We start from the raw sequence: 24,910 nt of genomic DNA, 5'->3' as shown, positions 1-24,910 counted from the left end.
TATGAAACACTCCGACTCTCAAGTTTTGGGGTGAAACGGGGCATTACGACCCAACACCGACCTGGCGTGGGGTCGTTTTTGACCGCGTGCTCTCCCCTTCCGTGACCACCTCAAGAAAGTAGCCTCCAAAGCGAAGACGCGCGTCAACGTTATCCGAAAGGTAGAAGGAAGAACGTCTGGATCAACAGGCCCGGTGCTACGCACATCGGCCTTGCCCCTGGTGTACTCAGCTGGAGACGAAGTTGTCCTTCCCAACTTACGGATGAGCAGCTGAATCAGACCATGCCAATTATTGCAGGAACTTTAAAATCGATGCCTCTCCTGTGGCTTTCTGTATTAGCAACAACATAACACACCAAGGACTACCCAGAACATCCCATCTGGTAGGTTATAGACAACATAAACCAGCTACGCCTGACATGGCAAAAGCCACACACAACCGCTGCACGTTTCTGGCTCCAGCTAGGGAACGGCAAAAGGTCTGGACCTCATCCCCCCATTCCAAACGAGCACGTTATCACTGACCCGACAAGCCGCCCTCCCGGTTTCGACCCACCAGGTAGCTTTTGGGCCACTGCGTCCGAATAAACCATGGAAGACACCATATGCAAGAGAGATGGAGGATGATAAGAGACCCTGATGGAGATCATAACCCCCCGTTGTGTCAGGCGCTGCACAGACATGGAGCGAGGGGGCAATCCAAACAGACAGAGGTGGGAGGGGAAACTGAGGCAGGACGATGGCAGCCAGGAACAGAACCCAAGTGTCCTGCATTCCAGCCCAGCACCCTAGCCACGGGGCTGCAATGCCTCTGCTGGTGACACTCCCTCTGACAGTCTGTACCTCTTCCCACCCCTTCCCCACCCCCATTCCAACCCCTTCCCCATAGTCCCTGCCCCTATTCCAACTCCTTCCCCAAATCCCCGCCCCGGCCCCGCCTCTCCCCTGAGCACGCCATGTTCCCGCTCCTCCCCCGCCCCTCCCAGAGCATGCTAACGCAGCCAAACAGCTGTTCGGTGGCAGCCGGGCAGGAAGCGCTGGGAGGCAGGCGGAGGAACGGGGACGCGGCGTGCTCGGGGGAGGAGGGGAGCTTGGCTGCTGGTGGGTGCAGAGCACCCGCTAAGTTTTCCCAGTGGGTGCTCCAGACCCGGAGCACCTACAGAGTCGGTGCTTGTGCTTTATACCCGTTCCTCAGAGACGGACGCCTCAGCCAGTGGTCAGCAAAATCGAACAGACGATCCCCTGGGCAAAGCGGCCACTCTTTGGCAGGAAGAAGCGTGTGAACGAGAAATGTACATCTTGGCCTGTTTACCTTGGCCAGCTCCTTCCCCTGCGCGTCTCTCTCTTCCTTGACTCGCTGCAGATCCATCTAGTGACAGGGAGAGCGCTTTAAGAGAGGCAGGGCCGGGGAGGGAGGGTGGCTGGGGTGGGGGTGTCATCAGAACCATTTGGGAGTCACACACATTCTCGCCTTGCCCTGCCCCAACTAATTACGCAGAACATGGGCGTCTCCTGCTGGGTCAGCCCCACCTCTCAGTGCAATAAAACCTCCCCACCCAAACCCATACCTGGGGCCCCGCGCCTGGCAAACACCCATCTCTGTGGGGGGCGTCTTTCCTGCCGTGGGAGCAATCTCAGGGCAGTGACACTGCATGGCGGGGGTCCGGCCTCCTGGTCAGTAACAGCCAGCGGCGTGGGGTTTGTGCGTGGATGGGGGGAGCTCTGGGGTGCTCTGAACACCAGCCTGGACAGAGAGAGCCAGGCAGGGTTGGCGTGGTGTGTAACAGGTGTGCCTAGAGGAGCCCGACCCAGATCGGGGCCCCATCATGCCTGGCGCTGCCCAGACCCCGACTGAGGTCAGGGCCCTGTCACCCTGAGCTCTGCACAGATCCCGACCGAGATCAGGGCCCCCCGTCATGCTGGGCGCTGCCCAGACCCCGACCGAGATCAGGGCCCCATCATGCCGGGCGCTGCCCAGACAGAAAGTGAATTAAATTCCCTGGGCCAAAGAACGTTCCCCGGGTGGGAGGGGAAACCGAGGCACCAAGAGGGGCAGTGAGTTGCCCCAGGTCACACAGCAGGGGAAGAGCTGAGAACAGAACCGAGGTCTCCGGCGTCCCGGTCTGGAGCTCCCGCACTGAGAGGTTGCCCCGGGGGCTCCCGCTTTGCGTGGCTCCGGGGGAGGGGAGACATTGGGGGCCGCTCACCTTTAGCTGCTTGACGGCTTGCTGCACCTCCGAGAGCTGCTGGTGGCTTCGGAAGTTCCCCTTGGTCAGGGTGAGATTCTGCAGGTGAAAACAGGCGGCGCTGTGAGAGCGAATGGGCCAATGGCCCCCACCCCGGCGGGGCGCGCCAGCTTTCCTCTCCGCGCCCGCCACAGCCCTACCTCCGTCGTCAGCTCCTGGATGGTGCCCCGCATCTCCTGCTTCTCCTCCTCCTGCGGAGACAGACTAAAGTGGCCACCTTCCTAATTGCTGGTAACCAGACACCTGAGGTCCCGCCCCCTGCCCCGCCTCTTTCCCCAAGGCCCCACCTCTGCTCCACCTCTTCCCCTGAGGCTCCACCCCTGCTCCGCCTCTTCCCCCGAGGCCAAGCCCCTTCTCCGCCTTCTCTCCCGGCCCGTGGTAACCAGACTTTTACACCGGACTTTCCAGTTGAAAACCAGGCATCTAGCAACCCTAAACAGTACCCGGACCAGAAGCCAAAAATCGGATTGTCCAGGTAAAACCTGGACAGGTAGCAACCCTAGGATAAACAGAGCAGTCAGACACTTCTAGTTTTCTCAGAAACCCAGTTTGCCATCATAGAATGACCTGAACCAGGCCTACCAGCAACTGTGTCACAGAGGGGGAAACTGAGGCATGGAGCGACTCGCCTACAGTCACACAGCATCTGGGATAGAGCAGGGGGACCAAAAATGGCTCTGTCCAGCGCCACGCTATCTCCCAACCATCACGCCATCGGGAAAGCTCAGCTTGGCTGAAGCTGGTGGCAGAAGTGGGATTCCAGCAAGGCGTTCAGATGGGAGGCTGGCACGTTGGGACAGGCCCTGGGGGGAGCAGGGTAAAAGAAGCCAACCAGGGTAGGAGCTTCGAATTGGCCTCCCCTTCTCCTTACCAAACTCTCCCGCTGGCGTTTCAGCAGCTTTAATTCCTGCTGGACGTGCAGCAGGCTGGATTTGGTGGCGTCCAGCTCCTCCCAAACCTCGTCTGTCTCCTCCATGGCGACCGTGGCTCTCCGCAGCCTGAAGACCCCGAAAGAAGGAGAAAAGATTTCAGGCGCAAACTGGGCGTGAACCAGAGATCCCCAGGCCCGACGGGATATTCTAACCCCACCTCCTGTATCATACAGGCCAGAGAATTCCTAGATGGGAGAAACACATCCCACCCTGATTGAAACAAGGCCCACGATGGAGGAGCCACCACGACCGTTGGTCAATTGTGCCACTGGTTAATTACCCATGCCGATCATGCTGAACCGGCGACCCATCCCCCAACCTTTGTGCCGCCTGCAAAACTTTAGCAGCGGCGAGCTGATCTGTTCTCGCGGGTCATCGGCAAAGAGGTGCCGACCCGGCGCCTCGCTCCGGCTCCCACCCAGCGCTGCACACCCCTCACCTGCCCACCTCCTCCTGCACCTCCGCTCGGTCCTGCTCCAACTGGGCGTAGTCGGCCTCCAGCTGCAACAGGGCTTCCACCAGCTCCTTGTTCTCCCCCCTCTGCCGCTCCAGCGCCAGTTTCAGGTCATCCGTGTCCATGGTGCCCTGGTGGTGACAAATCACAACGGGGGAGGCTAAGGCGGGAGAGTACGGGGCCGACGGGCTGTGGGGCAGAGGGATCCCAGAAGAAACCAGGAGAACGAAAACAAACACCCGATTACGTGTAAAATAACATCCTAACACGCTTTCTAGAGCCGAGATTTCCAGATCCTGTGGCATTTCGCTCGCCCTAAAGACCTTTCCCCCCATTGATTTACAGCTTGCTGACCCATTCATGAGACCCGCGCCCCAGCACACTCGTCTCCCGGGCGAAGGTTGGCGGGTACACGCCCGGATCGCTACATCTATTCTCCTGCACTCGGGACCGGGAACCCCACACCCTGCTGGGTTTTGAATTCCAGACAATATCACAGTGCCACTCCATAAATCCGTGGTGCGCCCCGCCATGAAATGCTGCCTGCGGTTCCGGGACGGGAAAAGGTTCAGAGAAGGGCAACGAAGGGCTTGGAATGGCTGTCATACGAGCAGAGAGTAAACAGACTGGAACTAGGAAAGACGGACTACGCGGGGGGTCAGATACAGGGCTCTAAAATCATGACTGGTGCAGAGAAAGGGAACAGGGAACATTTACCCCTTTGCATCACGCAAGCAGCAAGGGTCGCCCACTGAAATGAATAGGTGGCAGGTTTAAATCAAACAGAAGGACGTACTTTGTTCACGCAGCGTCCGGCGAATCTGTGGAACTCCCAGCCACAGGAATGTCACGAGGGCCGAAAGCATAACTGGGTTCAGAGCAGAACTGGGTACGTTCCTGGAGGCCAGGTCCAGCAATGGATATTAGCCAACATGGTCCAGGACGCAACCCCCATACTCAGGGGGGACCCTAAATCTCTGACGGACAGACGGTGGCAGATGGGGGGGGGGGAATAGCTCAAAAATTGCCCTGTTCTGTGCACTTCCCCTGGCGCCTGGTAGAGGCCACTGCCAGAGCCGGGATACTGGGCGAGATGGCCCATTGCTCTGCCCTACCACGGCCGCTCTTCTGACACTGAAAATGCACTCACCTTCCCAGGCAGGTTGCACTCCTCCAGCAGCCTCTGGCCTGCCGGGTGGCTCCCCATCTCAGGGCTCTATGAGGTCACTGCCACCCCTCCCCAGGAGCTGCCCAGGGCTTTATGAGGTCACTGCCTGGGAATTTTCTGTCATGTCTGCCTCAGTTTCCCTCTGTAACTTTGCATAGCTACCAGGGTTCAAATGCTGCTCCTGGGGCAGAGCAGGGGCCGTGGGGTGGGCTGCTTTGCCAAACAGTCTGGGGAGGAATGAATGGGCCGTTAAAGACCTGGCTGGAATGGGCCCGTATCAGCCAAGGGGGTCGCAAAGACAGCGGGAGGCCCAAGGAGCGGGCAACTGACCCCGATCCGTGGGGATCTCCAGCAGACAGGCCGCGTGAACCCAGCAGGGGTCGGACAATGGTCCGGGACGTGACGGCTACCTGGGACAAGAGTCGGCCTTTGGCGGGACTCAGGAACTCACCGGGGCCAGACGACAGAGGGATGTTTTCTTTCTGCAGCACGGCTCAAAGGAGACCGGCCTGTGCTCTAACCTTGCTTCTTCTCTGCTACGAGAGAGAGATGCCACGTGCTGGGGGCCCACCAAACCCCGCTCTGTTTGGACAAGGCGGCCGGGTGGCCCTGCAAATCCCAGTGGAGGTTCGTTGGGCCCTGAGGAGGGGACAGTTCTCAGCCCAGGAGTGTGCCCCCGAAATCAATAGGCAGCAGGGTTTAAAACAAACAAGCACTTTTCCCCATAACACACAGCTAATCTGTGGAACTCACTGCCAGGGGAATGTCATGAGGGCCGAAAGCATAACTGGGTTCAGAACAGAACTAGGTAAGTTCCTGGAGGATTGGTCTCTCAATGGCTATTAGCCAAGATGGTCAGAGAAGCAACCCCATGCTCGGGGGGACCCTAAATCTCTGACGGCCAGAAGCCAGGGGTGGAAGATGAGGGGAATCTCTCCAAAATTGCCTTGCTCTGTGCACTTCCCCTGGTGCCGTGTAGCCCCAAATCCTTCACCGAGGAGGCAAATCAACAGCAGGCCTGACTCATGGCAGAGGAATAATTAAATCCAGGCTCGAGAAGGCGTGTTGCGATTTTAGGAACATAAGAACGGCCATACTGAGACCAGTTAGCCTAGTAGCTTGTCTCCGACACTGGCTGGGTCCAGGTGCTTCAGAGACAATGAACAGAGCAGGGCAATTACTGAGTGACCCATCACCTGTCCATTCCCAGCTTCTGGCACCTGGAGATTTAGGGACACCTGGCGCATGGGTTGCGTCCCTCACCATCTTGGCTAATATTGATGGACTCACCCTCCAGGACTTCTCCAGTTCTGTTTTGAACCCAGTTCTACTTTTGGCCTTCACAACATCCCGTGGCGAGGAGTTCCACAGGTCAACGGTGCGCTGTGCGAAGAAATACTTCCTTCTGTTTGTTTTAAACCTGTTGCCCGTTAATTTCATCGGGCGACCCCTGGTCCGTGTGTTATGTGAAGGGGTAAATAACACTTCCCTTGTCACTTTTGCCACACCATTCGTGGTTTTATAGCCCTCGATCACATCCCCCGGTTTGTCGTCTCTTTTCCAAGCTACACAGTCCCAGTCTTTTTAATCTCTCCTTATATGGTAGCTGTTCGCGCCGCCTCCTCATTTTCGTTGCCCTTCTCTGCACCTTTCCCACTTCTAATATAACTTGTTTGAGCTGGCGGGCGCCCGGCACTGCCCGCAGTAGTCAAGGGGAGGGCGCACCATAGACTTTACACAGCGTCATGATGATATTTTCCGTCTTCCGGTTTTATTTTTCTAGACCACCTCCTGTCCCCGGTATTATCCTGTGCTGTCACTTGAATGCCTGCCCCCCCACCGCTAAGTAAACTCACGTGTGATTTCACTATAAACCTATCTCAGTGCTGTGAGTTAAGCGGCGTAGTGATCAGAGGGGGGAACCGGTAAACGGGACGGGACTATTTCTTTGGGAGCCGCTGAGCTGTGAATTTTGTGGCCGTTCAGTGGACCGGACGCTCCGGAGGGGCTACTCAAAGGGCTGATCGCCAACCTGCGGCATGACAACCTGCGGGGGACTTGGAAGACAATTCTTGCATCACCTGTGGCCGGGGAAATTGGGGAGCTGACCCCAGCAAGCATAGCCAAGCCTACGGGCAGGTGAGAGCAAAGAGACCACACCAGGATGCATCACAGTGGATGAGTTTGCTGCCCCAGCTGTTTACATGGAATTGGCTGGATTCCCTTGAAACCCTCCGTGGTAATGTTGCTCCATAACTAATAATTGTTCTGTCTCCACTGGAAACGCCCGGTTCCCCAGTGACCTCTCCTCCCCACGCTACTCATTTAGTTGCCACTCGTTTTGTTTTTAACCTCCGCCACCGTGGAGACGTCCATGACCGCCGGCTGCCTCTAGGCGTTTTGCGCCCTGGGCCGAATTCCTCCCGGAGCACGTTGGTGCCACGCCGGCGGAGCCCTCTGGATTTGCCCAATCCCCTCTGCGCCCCGCTTGGAAGTTGAAACTTTGCTTCGCGATCTGGGCAAAGACTTTTTAACGACGTCCAGCGGGAGCCATTAAAATGACTCTCCGCTCGTTCGCTCGTCAGCAAAGTTTCCTTCTGAATGGATATGCTGCTGCAAATTGCAGCTCCGTACCGTTAGCCTAATCAAAGTCCTTAAGGGAAAGCAGATCAAGTGGCCATCCAGGCGCCTAGATACCAAGGTGATGGACACCTGAGACACCCCTAAAATGAACAGATTGGAGGCGGGGGGGGTGCAAAGGTGTCCACAGTGCTAAAGACGCTGTCTCTGACCCTGCCCGGCTCTGGGCGATGCTCATCTGTGTAGCAGAGCGTGCGCTGCAGTGTGACGTTGGGACCTTCGCTGACATGAGATGAATTGTCCGGCCTCAGACCAGTTCATGGGGGACGGGGGCCCCAAAAGGGGTCCATGAGAAAAAAAGAAGACTGTGCTTTATGGGAATCAAAGCATCCCGCTCTTGCGATGAAGTTAGGTGCCCAACTCCCTTAGGCTCCAGTCTATACTGCAACGTAAGCACAGACCCAGGGCTTGGGGGCCATTTGCAACCTAGGGTTAGGAACGGTTGGATCCTGGCACCCCAGCGTCCACACAGCAGGGCGGGGGGCCAAGCCCAACCACCCACACCCCAGACATCCTAGTGTCCTCCCAAAAATGCAGCGTGGTGCAGCGTGGGAAAACTCAACAGTCCAGAGGGATCATGGGATACTTTTAGCGGACTCCCAGAGCGTGCGTCCAGAGGGGCCGCGTCCACACGGCAAAGCAATAGACCTTGAATCCTGGCTCCTGGCTTAACTCAGCAGGGATCCTCCATCCTCATGGCAGCCTGGGTTGGCGCGATTTGTGTGTAGACAGAAGAGGGGGTTAGGGCCGTGCCAGAGTTCAAAAGCGGGGCTTACATTGCAGTGTAGACGTAACCTTGGGGAATTCCAGCCCAAAGCAAGCGCACAATTAATGCTGAAAGAGTACACTGATAAAGTTTGTGGATGATACCAAGCTGGGAGGGGTGGCAAGTGCTTTGGAGGAGAGGATTAAAATTCAAAATGATCTGGACAAACTGGAGAAATGGTCTGAAGTAAATAGGATGAAATTCAATAAGGACAAATGCAAAGTACCCCACTTCGGAAGGAACTGTCAGTCGCACACACACACAATGGGCAATGACTGCCTAGGAAGGAGTCCTGAGGGTCATAGTGGATCACAAGCTAAATATGGGTCAACAGTGTGACGCTGTTGCAAAAAAAGCAAACATCCTTCTGGGCTGTATTAGCAGGAGTGTTGTTAGCAAGACACGAGGAGTAATTCTTCCGCTCTGCTCCGCGCTGATACGGTCTCAGCTGGAGTATTGGGTCCAGTTCTGGGCGCCACATTTCAGGAAGGATGTGGAAAATTGGAGAAAGTCCAGAGACGAGCAACAAAAATGATGAAAAGTCTAGAAAACATGAGCTATGGGGGAAGATTGAAAAAACTGGGTTTGTTTAGTCTGAAGAAGAGAAGACTTAAAGGGGACATGCTAATGGTTTTCAAGTACATAAAAGGTTGTTACAAGGAGGAGGGAGAAAAATTGTTCTTCTTAACCTCTGAAGATAAGACAAGAAGCAATGGGCTTAAATTGCAGCAAGGACTGTTTAGGTTGGACATTAGGAAAAACTTTCTAACTGTCAGGGTGGTTAAGCACTGGAATAAATTCCCTAGGGAGGTTGTGGAATCTCCGTCATTGGAGATTTTTAAGAGCAGGTTAGACAAACACCTGTCAGGGATGGTCTAGATAATACTTAGTCTGACCTTGAGTGCAGGGGACTGGACTAGATGACCTCTTAAGGTCCCTTCCAGTCCTACGATTCTATGATTGACAGCTGTTGGTGACAGGCTGGGAGACACAATCAGCCACCCATCCCAAAACTCTGTCCCCTACATGGACACCGCCACCAATTCAAACCACGCCACAACAAATCACATGTGCAAGCCCACAATGGGAAATCAGCCGGCCGGCCAGTTGGCTAGAAAGGACCTGGGGGTTAGAACAATGCAGCTGTGAACAAGGCGAATCTCATTCCGGGTGTACAAATGGGAAGGTCGCATGTGAAGCCGCGGGAGGGCATTGTCCCGCGCCGGGGAGGAGGGCTCCAGACCTGAGTGCCCCACACTTCAGGAAAGATGGAGGTAAATTGGAACACGCCCAGCGGAGAGAGTACTGTTAGGTATAAATAAGTAAGGAATGTTGGTACTGTTTAATGTGTTCAATTAACTGTTTTAATAATGTATTTACGAGGTAATGTTATGGGAATCACTGGTTGTAATGAAATCCAACATGGAGTATATCAGGGATAGGCAACCTATGGCATGCGTGCCAAAGGCGGCACGCGAGCTGATTTTCAGTGGCACTCACACTGCCCGGGTCCTGGCCACCGATCCGGGAGGCTCTGCATTTTAATTTAATTTTAAAAGAAGCTTCTTAAACATTCTAAAAATCTTATTTACTTGACATACAACAATAGTTTAGTTCTATATTATAGACTGATAGAAAGAGACCTTCTAAAAACATTAAAATGTATAACTGGCACGCGAAACTTTAAATCAGAGTGAATAAATGAAGACTCGGCACCCCACTTCTGAAAGGTGGCCGACCCCTGGAGTACATGAACTCTGACCCTTGGACTCCATCTTTGTAGGCTGACTTGTTTACAGTTAAGACACTGGATTCCCCTGGCTCAAACCGGCCAGAACCGGCTTTTCCCGCCAGAGCCAGCCCCCAACATTCCGTTCCCTCAGGACTCCCCCCCTCCCCCGCCATAGAGACTATATAAGGCCTTGCTCAGCGCCGGCGCGGGGCTGTCCGTTCCAGCGGCAGCGCGAGTGCAGTCGGGTCTCCCCACCACTCCAGAGCCAGTGAGAAGAACACCGCCCATCCCATAGCGAGACCGAGGGAGGAGAGGCCTACCATCGCCATCCCCCACCCCAGCCAAAACACCTTCCCTGTGAAGGGTCCTGCTGCATCCCAGAGGGTCTCCCCGCTCGCGACGGAGTCCATCCGTCGTTGGGACTCCCCAGTGGTCCTCCTCGAAGGCTCCCAGTCCGCCAGAGAGTAGACGGTCCTGGGCCTCATATCCGTATATTGTGCCCACGGCGCCTAGAAAGAGCAGGGAGAGGTTTCTGTATTGGGGTAAAAGGAACGAGGAGTACTTGCTGTTCTTTTTGCTGATACAGACTGACACAGCTACCCCTCTGAAACCTGTATTGGGGCAGCGTTTGTTGTTTTCTCGAACACCAAGGGAGGTTTTGTGGGCCTGAGCTTCAAGCTCCTAAACCAGTCACAGATTCACAGTTTCGTTTAGGCTCGTGTTTCTCCCCCTATGTCACCCTGTTTCTGTACCTTTACCCTTAATACGCTTACCTTTGTTTGTACCATGTTACCTGGTCTTCTCTTCATCTTCACTGTGCCGCACAGGGAGGGAAGGACGCGTCTATTGTCAGCTAATCTAACCGGTGACAGACACAGAAGAGAGTCGAGAGCCCTTCTGAGAAAAGGGGTTTTCCTTTTCTATTCCCCCCCCCATCACTATTTCTAGAGTTTTCCCTTTCGAAGCGTTACCTTATTCCCCTTGAGGTAACAGTACTAAGAACAATCAAAGGTTCTGCAAAATGGTGCCTTACGGCCGCTGTTCTTTACATACTTACACTAATTTAGTGGGCAGCAAGGCCTTGCACTGCTGCTAACGGCTTACCTGTAGGGGGCGCCAATTTTGGTGGGCCATATTGTAGGAGGTTTCATCACACGGCGTGATTCCTGGCGACTCCAGGAGGGTTGGTGACACTGCTTACGCTATTCTTCTCGGGCTGCTGGGTTTCTGATGATCTTTAGCTTCAGATGGGTTCAGTTTCCCTGTATAGACTCAGGGGGAAGGAGGGAAGGTGACTGGATCTGTATCAGGAGAGTGAGACGCAAATTGGGGAAGGGGCTAGGGTCCCTTTAAATGTTTGAACACTGCCCCTTCCCCAATGAAGAGCCCCCATTTCTGGTGGGTTTCAGGTTTACAGCAGAACAATAAATGCTACAACATCCGTGTCCATCAGCTCCCTCTGTGTCTGTCTGTCTAGCTCCATCTCCGCTGGCTCCCGAAATATAACATTAGGGACCATGCCAGGGATGCAATCCAGACCAGTGAGGGGCTGGGTCACCTTCTGCCCTGCAACTTAGGGTCCCTCACAAACAAATAGGTCACACCCTGAGCTTCTTTATCTTGTGATGGGCCTTAGGCTGCTATGTCTGGGGGGAGGGATAGCTCAGTGGTTTGAGCATTGGCCTGCTAAACCCAGGGTTGTGAGTTCAATCCTTGAGGGGGCCACTTAGGGATCTGGGGCAAAAATCAGTATTTGGTCCTCCTAGTGAAGGCAGAGGGCTGGACATGATGACCTTTTGGGGTCCCTTCCAGTTCTAGGAGATAGGTATATCCCAGTGGCCTGTTAGCAAACACCAGCCAGCTATGTTCGGTCTGTTGCCATAGACCGCACTCTGCTACCTTAAAATAGAGTTACCCACAACACTGAATTGGTTTTAATTAAAGAATAAAACAAGTTTCTTGATCTATCGAGAGATACACTTGGACTCACTGTGAGGGAGTAGGGAGTGAGGCACATTGACCTGGGAGTGTTGCGTGGGAGTTTTACTGGGACTGTCTGCATTGGTGCTGGATGGTGGCGGGATATAGGGGGTGACTTCACTTGAGGGATGATGGGTGAGCAGGTAACCTGAGCCCAGGAGGGGGTTGGGGCCAGGTGACACCTTCTGCCCGGGAATCTGGACAAAGGCTGGAGGAGGAGCTGGGGTGTGTGGCTGGGGGAGACAGCTGGTGGGGGTTCAGTTTGGAGCTGGCTGGGGAAATGGAGGGAGACCCAGAACCGCGGTCTGGGCTCCCTACCCCCCAAGATGGACCTGACTGAGGGGGTCCTGTTTTCTGTAACTACAAGCTCTGTTTTAGACTGTGTTCCCGTCATCTAATAAACCTTCTGTTTCCCTGGCGGGCTGAGAGTCCCGGTGAATTGCAGGAAGTGGGGGTGCAGAGCCCTGACTCCCCCACACTCCATGACACCCCCTGCCGCACCCCTCCTGCACCCCAACCCCCTGCCCTGAGCCCCTTTGGGCACCCTGCACCCCAACCCTGTGCCCCAGCCCTACATTCATGGCCCTGAGTGCAATTTCCCCACCCACATGTGGCCCTCGGGCCAAAAAGTTTGCCCACCCTGATCTAGATCAATCAAGTGAGGCCAGCCCCTGGCTGCGTGTCCGTCAGCTCCCTCTATGTTCGGCTGTCTAGCTCCGGCCCGGCTGTCTCCAGGCGTGTAACAGACAGTCCTGCTGCAGCAGGCAGGGGAATGGTGACCAAAGGCCAACGTCCCCTCCCTTTGCTGCTGCCCCACAGCCTGGCAGGGCCTTTTACAGGAACTGCACCCGCCCTGCACCTTCTCTCTGCTTGCACACACCCCTCACGAGAGCTTAATCTTCGCAGGTTGTTTCTGTTTCATTCTGTATAATCCCTCCAACCGCCTGAGGCTTCACAGGCATCGGAGAAGGGTCCAGCAAAGCCATTTAATACCTAACACAAGACAGGGCGGATTTCCCACAGTGAATTCCTCGACAGACGTCCCCCAGGGGCCTCTCCACTGAGTCCCTTCTCCACGTGACGGTAAAACTCGCCGAGTGCAATAGGACAGGGGGATCGTGGCAGAGAGGGGCCAGAACGCTGGCACCACCACTCAGCGGTGGCCTGGGGGAACGCCTGGATGGGGGTCGTCAGCCTAGGTGGCTGCCCCGGGACTGCCAGGGGTACGGCTGGGAGCGCCGTGTGGTCTTGAGACAGGAGCCGGCTGGACATGGTTTAGAGCAGGTCCGACGCAGGGGGGTTGCCAGATTTTTGGGGTGCTGTGTGGGGCAGGAAGGGGCAAGTGTGTGTTTGGGGGGATAGAGGAGGTGTATGGAGATAGATAGATAGATAGATAGATAGACAGCCCAGCGTATCTTGGTCAACGCTAGTGTCAGCTCCAAGCCATTTGTTCTCATTCTGCCTTTGTCTGTGAGATTAAAGAGACCCCGTATCTCAAAAATCTCCTCCCTGTCTGGGTACTGATGGACCAGGATCAAGTCCTCATAGGTCTGAGCTGGGGTGGGGGTGGATGGATTCTGGGCTAGATGGGCCCAGGGGGTTTCTGTGATTGGGGACAGTCCCCCTTTATCCTCCACTTGATGTTCTTCCTCCCCGTTCCTCAGGAGTTCATTATCTCTGCAGCATGTCGGTCAATGTCAAAGTCACACTGCGTGAAATCCTGAGTGATCTGAGTGAGGAAAACTTCAGAGCTTTCAAATGGTATCTGGTGAATGGAGTTGATGACAAGACAATAAGCTGTCGCTATTTGGAATTAGCCGACCGGGAAAAGACCATCGACGAGATACTGAGCCACTTCGGCAGTTCTGATGCCCTCGAAAAAACCAGGGAGATCCTGGAAGCCGTACCTAGGAGAGATCTCGCCGACAAGCTCAGGAAGAAAGTGCCAGGTAAAGGGAATGGGGCGGGGGGGGAGCAAAGCGGGGCCATGAATCTCATTAACAAGAGATTTTGAGAGCCCAGTGGACACGCACCTTTGCGGCCTCCATCAGCATTTCCCCCTCATCCCCAGATCTGTCCTAATGTCCCAGGCCAGACCCAAACCCAGACGCCACCTAACAACTGGGGGCACAAGTTAGCCACGTATGTATGAACATCGGAACGCTTTGACTTCAGGCTGAGCGACGGGGAGCTGGTCAAGGTGACTAAAACTTTTAGTGACCTCGTAGGCGCCTGCCAGCTGTTCCCAACCCTAATTCCTGTCCGTAGTTGCCACTGCCAAAGACCTAGGGTCTAACGCCTGCCCCCTACTCGCCTTCATGAACTCTGCTGGATCAACGAACCCTACGTGACCAGCCCAGCAAGCCCTGGGGTTAATCTTTGGGATGCGCATTGTGAAAATGATTTTAAAGACTATTTATTTATTTATTTATTTATTTAAAGTAGCAAAACAAGCTCAGGAGAGAAAAAAGGAGACGCTAAAGGAGCCCACAGAGAAGACGCTAAAGAAGACCACAGCGGAGGAGCACAGGAAAGAAACGTAAAACAGGGTGTGGTTGCAGGAGGGTTGATCATTGTAGGAATGCACATTGGGAAAAATAACCCCAACTCTACATACAATATGATGGGGGCTAATTTAGCTACAACGAATCAGGAAAGAGATCTTGGGGTCATCGTGGAGAGTTCTCTGAAGACATCCATGCAGGGTGCAGTGGCAGCCAAAAAAGCAAACAGGATGTTAGGAATCATTTAAAAATGGATAGAGAATAAGACTGAGAATATCTTATTGCCCTTATATGAATCCATGGTACGCCCACATCGTGAATACTGAATACAGATGTGGTCTACTCATCTCCAAAAAGATATACTGGCATTAGAAAAATTTCAGAAAAGGGCAACTAAAATGATTAGGGGTTTGGAACGGGTCCCATATGAGGAGAGATTAAAGAGGCTAGGACTTTTCAGCTTGGAAAAGAGGAGACTAAGGGGGGATATGATACAGGTCTATAAAAACATGAGTGGTGTGGAGAAAGTGAATAAGGTAAAGTTATTTACTTGTTCCCATAATACAAGAACTAGGGGCCACCAAATGAAATTAATGGGCAGCAGGTTTAAAACAAATAAAAGGAAGTTCTTCACACAGTGCACAGTCAACCTGTGGAACTCCTTGCCTGAGGATGTTGTGAAGGCCAAGACTATAACAGGGTTTAAAAGAGAACTAGATACATTCATGGAGGTTAAGTCCATTAATGGCTACTAGTCAGGATGGGTAAGGAATGGTCTCTGTTTGTCAGAGGATGGAGATGGATGGCAGGACAGAGATCACTTGATCATTGCCTGTTAGGTTCACTCCCTCTGGGGCACCTGGCATTGGCCACTGGCGGTAGACAGGATACTGGGCTAGATGGACCTTTGGTCTGACCCAGTACGGCCGTTCTTATGGCAGCTGTTACATCAGAAATGCTTCCTCTTATAGCATTAGGAGCAGCAGGACTAGGGTATTTGTGTGACAAATTTTGAGATGTATGAACTTCCCTTTGATCTGCAATGAGGCCTCTCTCTGTCTCTCTCTCTCTGTTCCTCTCTCTCGCTGTCTCTCTCTGTTTCTCTCTCTCTCTGTTCCTCTCTCTCGCTGTCTCTCTATGTTTCTCTCTCTCTGTGTTTCTATTGTGGCTACGAGGTGGCCTCTCTGCTCAGGTCTGAGGCCCCTGCTCAGGAACGCCGTAACCCGCCATGCTTTGAAAACGGAAGTCGAGGCGTCTCCGCTGAGCTGAGCTGTGACTCAAGGGGTATTACAGGAAGGGCCAGACCAGGCGTCCGTCTTATCCAGTCTCTGACCATTTTCAGGACCAGTGGCCATTTTCAGAAGAAAGTAAAATCTCCCCCTTTCCCTCGACTTAAATTAAACCGAGGCAGCTGCCTTCAAGCCAAAATAAGTGTCCACATTTAAACCAGAGGAAGTTTTATCTCTATGCTGCTCCCTCCCAACGGCTTCTTTGTCTCTTCAGTGTCACGCTTACTCCCAGGCCGTCTTCTGAGCTAAGTTGCCTCTTTTTCCTTCCAGTCCCTTCTTAACACCCACTTCTTTCCCGACACCCCTCTCCCATGCTGGCGGTATCCCTCACCGGCTGGTCGGTAACGCCGCCTGGTTTTGTTTGTCTCATTGAGCTTGTCAGCGCCATGTGACTAGATACTTGTCTTGTGTGTCTCCGCCTCACTGGGTACATTTGTGGGGCATCGTAAGCATTAAATCATTGACAGAAGATGACTGTTGGGTTAAAGTTACAGCAGGACCAAGGTCTTGGCAATCAGGATAATACGTGGAGAAATGAAAGCCGTACAGGTGGGTCAGGATCACAAAGGCATCAGGTCAGACGTCTTCATCTTTGAGCCCAGATCTATTTTTGGCATTTGCAACATTCCCGGGATGACTGTGCCTCACGTGAAGACGTGTTTCCTCTTATCTGTCTGAAACCTGCTGCCCGTAAATCTCCTCGGGTGAAATACGGCGGGAAGGGCTCCACAATCTGTGTCTTACGAACCTTTCCAGGAAACTGACACACTTACAGAGCCCTCATTTTTGCCTGCCAGAAACCCAGTTTGGTTTCTATTCAGCTCCTCACAAATCGGAGGGCTGGGCGTGGCTGTCTTTGGCCTCACAGATAAAGTTAGGAGTGGGAAACCTGGGCAGCTGCTGTTAAGAAAGGACAGTTGGAAAGTCCTCTTTGAATATGTTCCAGCGCAGAACGTTGTATTTTATGTCAGTAAAGTCATGACGGACACCAAAGGTCTCAGTTTCTTTTCCCCTCTGTCCTCTTTCTCCCCAGAATGACCAATAGCATTTCAAATGTGAAGGGGGCTGTTGTCCGACAGGTCCTTACTGCCAGCTTCGAGACACTGAGAAAAGATCAATTTGAAAAGTTCAAAGATGTTCTGTGCAAGACACCCATGAAGGAGCTTGTGGCGGAAGGAGATGCTTTCCTTGATGCACCCAATACATTCCAGAGGGACGCCAGCCTAGAAAACCTTGTCGAGGATTTGATAGGCAAATTCGGCCGGACTTACGCACTGAGGGCAACTGCGACGGTGCTGGAAAAAATAGGGAGAAGGGACCTTGCTAAAGAACTCCAGGGAGAATTACAAGGTAAATGCAGCCAAGGAGGAGAACAGGAGGGAGGAGGGGGGTGTTGGATTTGAAAGAGGGATGGGAAAGGTTCCTGGGTTCAGAAAAGAACTAGATACGTGCCTGGGAGACAGGTCCATCGATGGCTGTTAGCCAGGATCAGTAGCGACACAACCCATGCTCTGGGTGTCCCTAAATCTCTGGCTGCCAGATGCTTGGGCTGAATGATAGGATGCATCACTCGATAATCGCCCTGTCTGTTCAGTCCCTCTGGGGCACCAGCATTGGCCATTGTCGGCAGACAGATCCTGGGCTAGACAGACCTTTGGTCTGACCCAATCTGGCCGTTCTTATGACTCGTGGGTTCTATCCCCAGCTCTGGGAGGGGAGTGGGGTCTAGTGGTCAGAGCTTTTGTATGGTGTTGCTGTGTGGCTGTTCTCCAGCTGCCACACCCCAGAGGTGGCTGCATATCAGCGCTGGGTGAGCCATGCCCATGTGGCGTTATGTGCAGCTGTTCCCCAGCTTCCCGCCCCTCCAGAGGTGGCTGCAGCTCAGTGCTGAGCGAGCCCTCCCATTCCCTGTGCAGCGTTGCAGTGTGGCTGTTACCCAGCCGGAGATACCTTGGGCGGCTTCTCGAGGAAGCCGCACCTTTGGGGAAGTTCCAGAACTTGGTAAGTGTTGTAGGCCGTCCGCTGTTCGCCTCCCCCGGGCTGTGCTCGGAGGCAAAAGAAGATGTTCAGAGCACTACAACCCTGGAAGTATTTTGTCAGCAAAAGCGCCCACAAGAAAGCGACCGAGAGAGTTGGCACACGCTGACTTTGTGTCGCCACAGCCTTGTCGCTAAAAGCTGCGTCGTGTAGACAAGCCCTTTGACTGGAGACGTTATTTTCTGTCTGGATTTGGCCCTTGGTGCGGCTGCTGCGGGGATCCTGTGTCCCGTTCTGGTGGCCACCGTTCAAGGAGGACATCGATCGATCGGGGAGGGAAAGGGGGGGCAGAGAAGAGCCCTGAGGATGATTAAAGGGTTAGAAACCGGCTGGAGAGCGAGAGACGCCTGCAGCTCCAGGTGTTGAGCTGAACAGAGAGACCAAGCAATGAGAACCAGGTCCCGTTCCGCTTCGTGTCAAAGCCTTGACAATTGCCCCTCTGCGGTGTGGCCTCATGAAAATCTTCTTATTTATTGCAGCCCTGCAAGTGACCTCTCATGGACTGAGAAGAAAACCAAAAGGTGGAGTAGAGAACCAGAAGCCAGGTAGGAGAAGGTGTTACACTGATAGGAGCCGGAGCTGTAGGAGGACTATTTTCAGCATTAGTAGCAGCCCCTAGGGCACCGCTGGCTTTTCCAGTTCCAGTCGCAGTAACAGCAGGTGTAGCAATAGTGTGGGAGTGACATGCCTCCTCAGCTGACAGCGAAGCCGCTGTCGGTAAGGGCTTGGCTACACGTGCAGATGTCAAGCGCTGTGAGTTAAACCCGCCTTCGGAGAGCGCAGGAGGGAAAGCGCTGCAGTCCGGCCACACTGACAGCTGCCAGCGCACTGGCCTGGCCACCTTTGCGGCACTTGCAGTGGCATTGGGAGCGGTGCATTATGGGCAGCTATCCCAGCATGCAAGTGACTGCAACGTGCTTTTCAAATGGGGGGGTGGGGTGTGACAGGGAGTGTGTTGTGTGTAAGTGGGGGGAGAGAGTGGGTTTTGGGGGGGCTGAGAGTGTGTCAGCAGGCTGTCTTGTAAGTTCAGACCCCCCTCCCCCCGCCTCTGTCTCACTCACTCAAAGCAAACAGTAAATGTTTGCTTTTCTCGGAGCTGATAAGCAGCCGACTTCTCCGAAACGGAGCTTTGAAAGGGCATTTCCGCATTCCTGCAACTGTTAGAAAAGTGTGGCCACTTGACTTAAGGGGATTATGGGATGTTTCCGGAGGCCGATCAGAGCGCAGTAATGCAACACCTCATTCCCACTGGCCCCGCGGCGCTCCAGCGGGGGTGCAGCAAACGTTACTCCACTCGCCGAGGTGGATACCAGCAGCGTTCTAGCTGCGGAGTCAGAGCGCTCGACATGCCTTGTCAGTGTGCATGGGGAGCGCCCGGGGCAGCTTTATTGCGCTGTAACTCACAAGTGTAGCCAAGGCCTAAGTGATCCCGCCCCTGAGTTCACCCTGCGTTTGGCCAGCAACGCCCAGCAGATCTCGGAGCTGCTCACTGGGGGGAAGGTTATAACTGGGGCTGCCGATATGCCCCGGCGTTTTTTCAAATCACAAATCACAGAGCAGCCGCGGGAAATGCAGTAGAAGCCAAAGGAGCTGGACCGATCGGGGAGGGGGTCCGAGAAGAGCCAAGGGGCTGATTCAAGGGTTAGACACAGAGAAGGTTTCAAGGCTGACTCGATCCCAGGCTAGAAGGGAATAGAAATATTCAATAAGGGGCCCGTCAGTCCAGCACCGGGAGGTCGAGCCTGATCCAATGGCTGCAAGTTGAAGCCAGACCAATTCCGCCTGGGAATAAGGGGTCAGTTTCTAACGGCGAGAGTCATTGGGGCAGTTTCCTGAGGGGCACGGTGGAGTCTCCATCACTGGCCATTTTTCAATCCAGCTGGGATGTTTTTCTAACCGATCGGCTCTAGGAATTGTTTTGGGGCCTTCTCCGGCCCATGTGGTGCAGGGGGTCAGACTAGAAGGTCACAAGGGTCCCATCTGGCCGGGGCTTCTAAGAATAAATGTCCCGGGTGTGAAGCCACCATCTGCTATTTGCCTCGAGCCCCGTGACTGTGATAAAAAAGTGCCGTGACAAATGAAATTCAATGATACCTCTTTAAAATCATTAGCGAGTGTCCTCCTCCTCCTTCTCCACCACTGCCTCCTCCACGCAGCCCCTCACTCACATTCGAAAAGTCTCGGACAGACAGACCGAGATCAGGGCCCCCCATGGTGCTGGGCGCTGCCCAGACCCCGACCGAGATCAGGGCCCCTCATCATGCCAGGCACTGCTCAGACCCCCATTATTTTAACTGAAATGGAAGCTTTTTCAATGAAACAAACTGAATGTAAAAAACTGCATTGCAAATACGTTTGGCCCATCACAGGACAGGGGAACCATCTGGTAGGAACTGAAAACGGTTTGTTTCCATTCGAAAGTTTTCACGCAGCATCTTCTTTGTGGTCACCAATGTAGTCCCGACGGTAACTGGAGACTTTGTGTTTCTCTAGACGAAGATTCCTACTGCATCCTTATGTAAGATTTTCCCTTCACTTCATCCTGCCCCTGGCTTCCTTCGAAGGCATCCTGGAGTTGGAGAGACACAGTGGCAAGTGCTGATCTGAGCCCTCTAGCGAATTAGATAAAACGGTGATTGCTTCCCACGGCTGCCTGTGAGCAATTCATACAGTCGTTACGGTTGCGCCTCCTTGCGTTGTGCCTGGCTGCTCTGGTGTCAGAAACCCCCAAAGATGGCTGGAATTTTTCAAAGAAAAAAATGGTTGGTCAAATGAAACACCCTTTTTAATACGGAAATTTGTAACACTCCCTTGTTGGCTTCCAAAGCTTATATATATATATATATAAAAAAAACCAATGCTTTGTTTTTTAAGTAAGAAAGTTTTAAGTGATTTGGGTTCAGGGGGTTTTCCCCAATTTTGAACAACAGTTTTGAAAGAGGCTGTAATTACGCTGACGCAACCAGTTCATCTGTATAGGCTGTCTCCCTTCAAACACAGCAACATGGCTGACAAAAATTGGCTTGACCTGTCTTTTATTAGAGAGACAAGGTGGGGCAGGTAATGGCTTTTGTTGAAGAGAAGCTTTCGAGTTTACACAGAACTAGATAGATAAATAGGGGTGTATATGGATGGGTGAATAGGCGTTTATGGGGATAGATAGATAGATAGATAGATAGATAGATAGATAGATAGATAGATGCAGGTGTGTGGGGTGGGACAGATGGAGGAATGCAGAGATGGGTGGAGGAGTGGGGGCATGGATGGATGTGTATGGAGATCCTGGGGGGGATGCTGGGAGCGATGGAAGGGGGATGGGTGGGTGGGTGGATGGAGAGGTGTGTACCGGGATGGATGGGTGTGTATGGAGGGGGAATATGGGGCTGGATAATGTAATGACACTGGTAGCTGATTTAAGACTCAGCACAGATCAGACATAGCCCCAGAGGCCAGGGGGATGGACGGGGTTCACAGCACTCATGGGGTCAGGTGTTATGTGTGGATGTTCTCCATCTGCCCCACCCCAGAGGTGGCTGCATCTCAGAGCCAGGCGAGCCATCCCCAGGCAGCGTTATGTGTGGCTGTTCCCAGCTGCCCTGCCCCAGAGGTGGCTGCATTTCAATGTCAGGCCATTGATGCATGTTGTGTGTTATCAAAAGAAGGACCAAAGGCTTCGGTTGAGGCTGAGGAATCTAAAAGGAAAAGAACCTGAAGTAACACGATCAAATCAACTGGAAAATCAACCCAGACTGCCGTGAAGAGAGGGCACCCTCTGTGCTCACCTGAAAATCTCCCGCCAGTTCATACCCCAGGACTAGTTCTACCCCTCCCCAAATCTGCCGCATCCTTCTACGTACTGCCACAGACGCCTGATCTAGATCAATAACGTGAGGAGAACCCCTGGCTGAGTGTCTGTCAGTTCCCTCTATGATCTCCTGAGCCAGGGCGGTGGCTCGAGCTGTATCCACACTGCAAAATGACAGGGCTTGGACCTGCCTCCCGTGGGTGGGTCCGAGGACCCGGGGCCTGAGTGCTTGGTGACCGTGTGGACCCCGCAGCGTCTAGCGCCCTCTCCAGGCTGCTGCAGCTCCAGCCCTCCTTGCTAGGAGTGTGACGGCGCAGGGAGTGGGGCGGATTGCGGGGGAGTTTTACTGGGACAGTCTGCATTGGTGCTGGGATATCCGGGGGTGACTTCACTTGAGGGACAATACCTGAGCATGTAACCTGAACCCAGGAGGGGGGTTGGGGCCAGGTGACACCTTTTGCCCGGGAATGTGGACAAAGGCTGGAGGAGGAGCCGGCGGGAGGCTGGGAGGGACAGCTGGAGGGGGGTTCAGTTTGGAGCTGGCTGGGGAAACGGAGGCAACCCCAGGACTGGGTTCTAAGCTCCCTGCCCCCCAGATGGACTTGACTGAGGGGTCCTGGTTGTACCTACAAGCTCTGTTTGGGACTGTTCCTGTCGTCCAATAAACCGTCCATTTTACTGGCTGGCTGAGAGTCCCGGTGAATCGCAGGAAGTGGGGGTGCAGGGCCCTGACTCCCCCACACTCCGTGACAAGGAGAACCTCACCCAGCCAGCCCTGCATCCAGCCACATCTGGGGGTTGGGCTAGAGCGTCACTTCCAGACACAGACGTCTCATCTTCATCTATGGGGGGAGGGGAGAGAGGGGTGCCCCCCCCTCCCCCAGGGCTTTCAGTTTCATTTCACATCACCTCTCAGTCCGTCCTGGCGCGCGTCTAGGAACCTGGAGATAAAACATCCTCTGGACTTTCCTCCTGTCCCTGCTCAGCGTTCACGCCCGGGCAATGTCCGGCCCACCCACCCCGGACGACACTCGCAGCTCGCTGCTCCAGCCTGGGGATCCCCAGCCCAGGTCTGGAGAGATGTGGCCCTCTGGAGACCAGAAACACCAGGATCTCCGGTACCTGGAGGTGGTGGGTCAGTCACTGCCCAGTGGGTCTGGGCTTGGGGCAGGGGCTGTGTTAGGGGAGCAACGCTGGAGGGGCTGGAGTGCAGCAGGGTGATGCCCCCACTGGCCCTGGGCGTAACATAGAGCAGCCCTGAGGCTCCCCTGACCCAGCCTCAATCTCCCATCAGTCTCTAGCGGGAGGGCTGGGGGAGAGTCCATAATGCCAGCACCCGGAATTAGACCCCGCAATCCACCTCATGTGGGGTCTCCTCCTCCAGCCCCAGAACAGTGGTTCTCAAACTTGTGTCCTGGGGAGCCCTTTCACACAGCAACCCTCTGAGTGTGACCCCCCTAATAAATTAAAAACACTTTTTATATATTTAACACCACTATAAATGCTGGAGGCAAAGCAGGGTTTGGGGTGGAGGCCGACAGCTCGCGACCCCCATGTAATAACCTCACAACCCCCCATGTAATAACCTCGCGACCCCTTGGGGGGTCCCAACCCCCAGTTTGAGACCCCCTGCCCCAGAGCGTCTCTATCACGCAATTGGTGGAAAAGGAATCCCTGGTCTGAGCAAATTAGATCAACAGATTTTAAGGCCAGCAGGGTCCATAAATGATCATCCAGCCCCCAGTCCTCCATCGCACAGGCCGCAAAACCTCCCCCAGCCCTCCCAGTGTCCAGCCCAGATCTGGTGGTCGAGCTAGCGCGTCGCTCAGACGGAGACGTCCAATCCCGAGGAAAAGACACCAAGAGCGGAAGTTTCCACCACGTCCTTTGGGAAGCAGCTCCCAAGTCCTCGTTCTGTTAAAATCGTCGACCTTATGTCCAGTCTGCATTTCTCTAGTGTTGGTAAATTGTATAAGATCCTAAAACCAGCTAGACTGGGTCAGGCCAAGGGTCCATCTAGCCCAGTGTCCTGTCTTCTGACAGTGGCCAATGCCAGGTGCCCCAGAGGGAATGAACAGAACAGGGAATCATCCAGTGATCCAGCCCCTGTCGCCCATTCCCAGCCTCTGGCAAACAGAGTTTTAGGGACACCCAGAGCAGGAAGTTGTGTCCCTGCCCATGCTGGCTAATAGCCATTGATGGACCTATCCTCCAGGAACTGATCTAGTTCTTTTCTGAACCCAGTTATAATTTTGGCCTTCACAACATCCCCTGGCAAGGAGTTCCACAGGTTACTGTGCGCTGAGTAACAAAGTACAGTAATTCCTCGCTTAAAGTTGTCCAGGTTAACGTTGTTTTGTTGTTATGTTGCTGAGCAATTAGGGAACAGGCTCCTTTAAAGTTGTGCAATGCTCCCTTCTAATGTCGTTTGGCAGCCGCCTGCTTTGTCCACTGCTTGCAGGAAGAGCAGCCCGGTGGAGCTAGCTGGTGGGGGCTTGGAACCAGGGTGGACCGGCAGCCCCCCTATCAGCTCCCCCCTATCAGCTCCCTGCTCCCCTAAGTTCCCTGTGCAGCAGCTGCCCAGCAGGCTAGCAATTGCAGCTGTCCCTCCCCCCATTGCCATGTGCTGCTCCTGCCCTCGGCCTTGGAGCTGCTCCCCGAGACTCCTGCTTGCTGTGCAGGGGGGAGGGAAGGAAGAGGGGGGGGCTAATGTCAGGGTGTCCCCCTCCCCACTGCTCCTGCACCCCGCTTACCCCATCTTCTATAGAGCAGGGGGGACACACGCCAGGGCTTTGCGGTCTCAACAAGCTGATCTGATGAACAAGGCAGTGCATTAAAGGGGAAATGCGCATCTCTCCCTCCATTCCTGCCGCCTTGTAGAGGGAGAGAGTTAACCCTTGAGGGCTCAGCCAATTGCTAGTTCATCATTTAGCAGTAAGGGAAATATCCCACCCTCTGACTCCTCCACCTCAACCAAACTTCACAATCATCAGCACTGTGTGTGTGTGTGTGTGTGTGTATAAAATACTGCCTTTTAATTCTTATGGGGAAATTGGATTTACTTAACATAGTTTCGCTTAAAGTCGCATTTTTCAGGAACAGAACTACAACGTTAAGTGAGGAGTTACTGTATTAGGAAACACTATTTCCCTAGGAGGGTGGTGAAGCACTGGAATGCGTTACCTGGGGAGGTGGTGGAATCTCCTTCCTTAGAGGTTTTTAAGGCCCGGCTTGACAAAGCCCTGGCTGGGATTATTTAGTTGGGGATTGGTCCTGCTTTGAGCAGGGGGTTGGACTAGATACCTCCTGAGGTCCCTTCCAACCCTAATAGTCTATGATTCCCCTGCCCCCATATTC

The 24,910-nt window shown here is 53.9% G+C and overlaps 1 protein-coding gene across 2 annotated transcripts; it reads left to right on the top strand.

Moving 5' to 3' along the window:
- Positions 1-12,954: 12,954 nt before the first annotated feature.
- LOC128829415 (uncharacterized) lies at positions 12,955-20,455 on the top strand. 2 transcript variants are annotated; one of them, XM_054014820.1, is made up of 6 exons: positions 12,955-13,001; positions 13,583-13,867; positions 14,364-14,457; positions 16,745-17,061; positions 18,228-18,293; positions 20,242-20,455. In XM_054014820.1, exons 2-6 carry the CDS (start codon positions 13,603-13,605, stop codon positions 20,268-20,270), a joined length of 771 nt encoding a protein of 256 aa, XP_053870795.1. In that variant the 5' UTR covers positions 12,955-13,001; positions 13,583-13,602; the 3' UTR covers positions 20,271-20,455. The 2 variants fall into 2 exon arrangements, with proteins under 2 accessions (XP_053870795.1, XP_053870794.1); XM_054014819.1 differs by having other exon boundaries at positions 14,361-14,457.
- Positions 20,456-24,910: the final 4,455 nt, after the last annotated feature.

Source organism: Malaclemys terrapin (genome assembly GCF_027887155.1).
Source record: "Malaclemys terrapin pileata isolate rMalTer1 chromosome 20 unlocalized genomic scaffold, rMalTer1.hap1 SUPER_20_unloc_1, whole genome shotgun sequence".
Lineage (NCBI taxonomy): Eukaryota > Metazoa > Chordata > Testudines > Emydidae > Malaclemys > Malaclemys terrapin.
The sequence above is the reverse complement of the archived record's forward strand: the minus strand, read 5'-3'. Positions and strand labels throughout refer to the sequence as shown.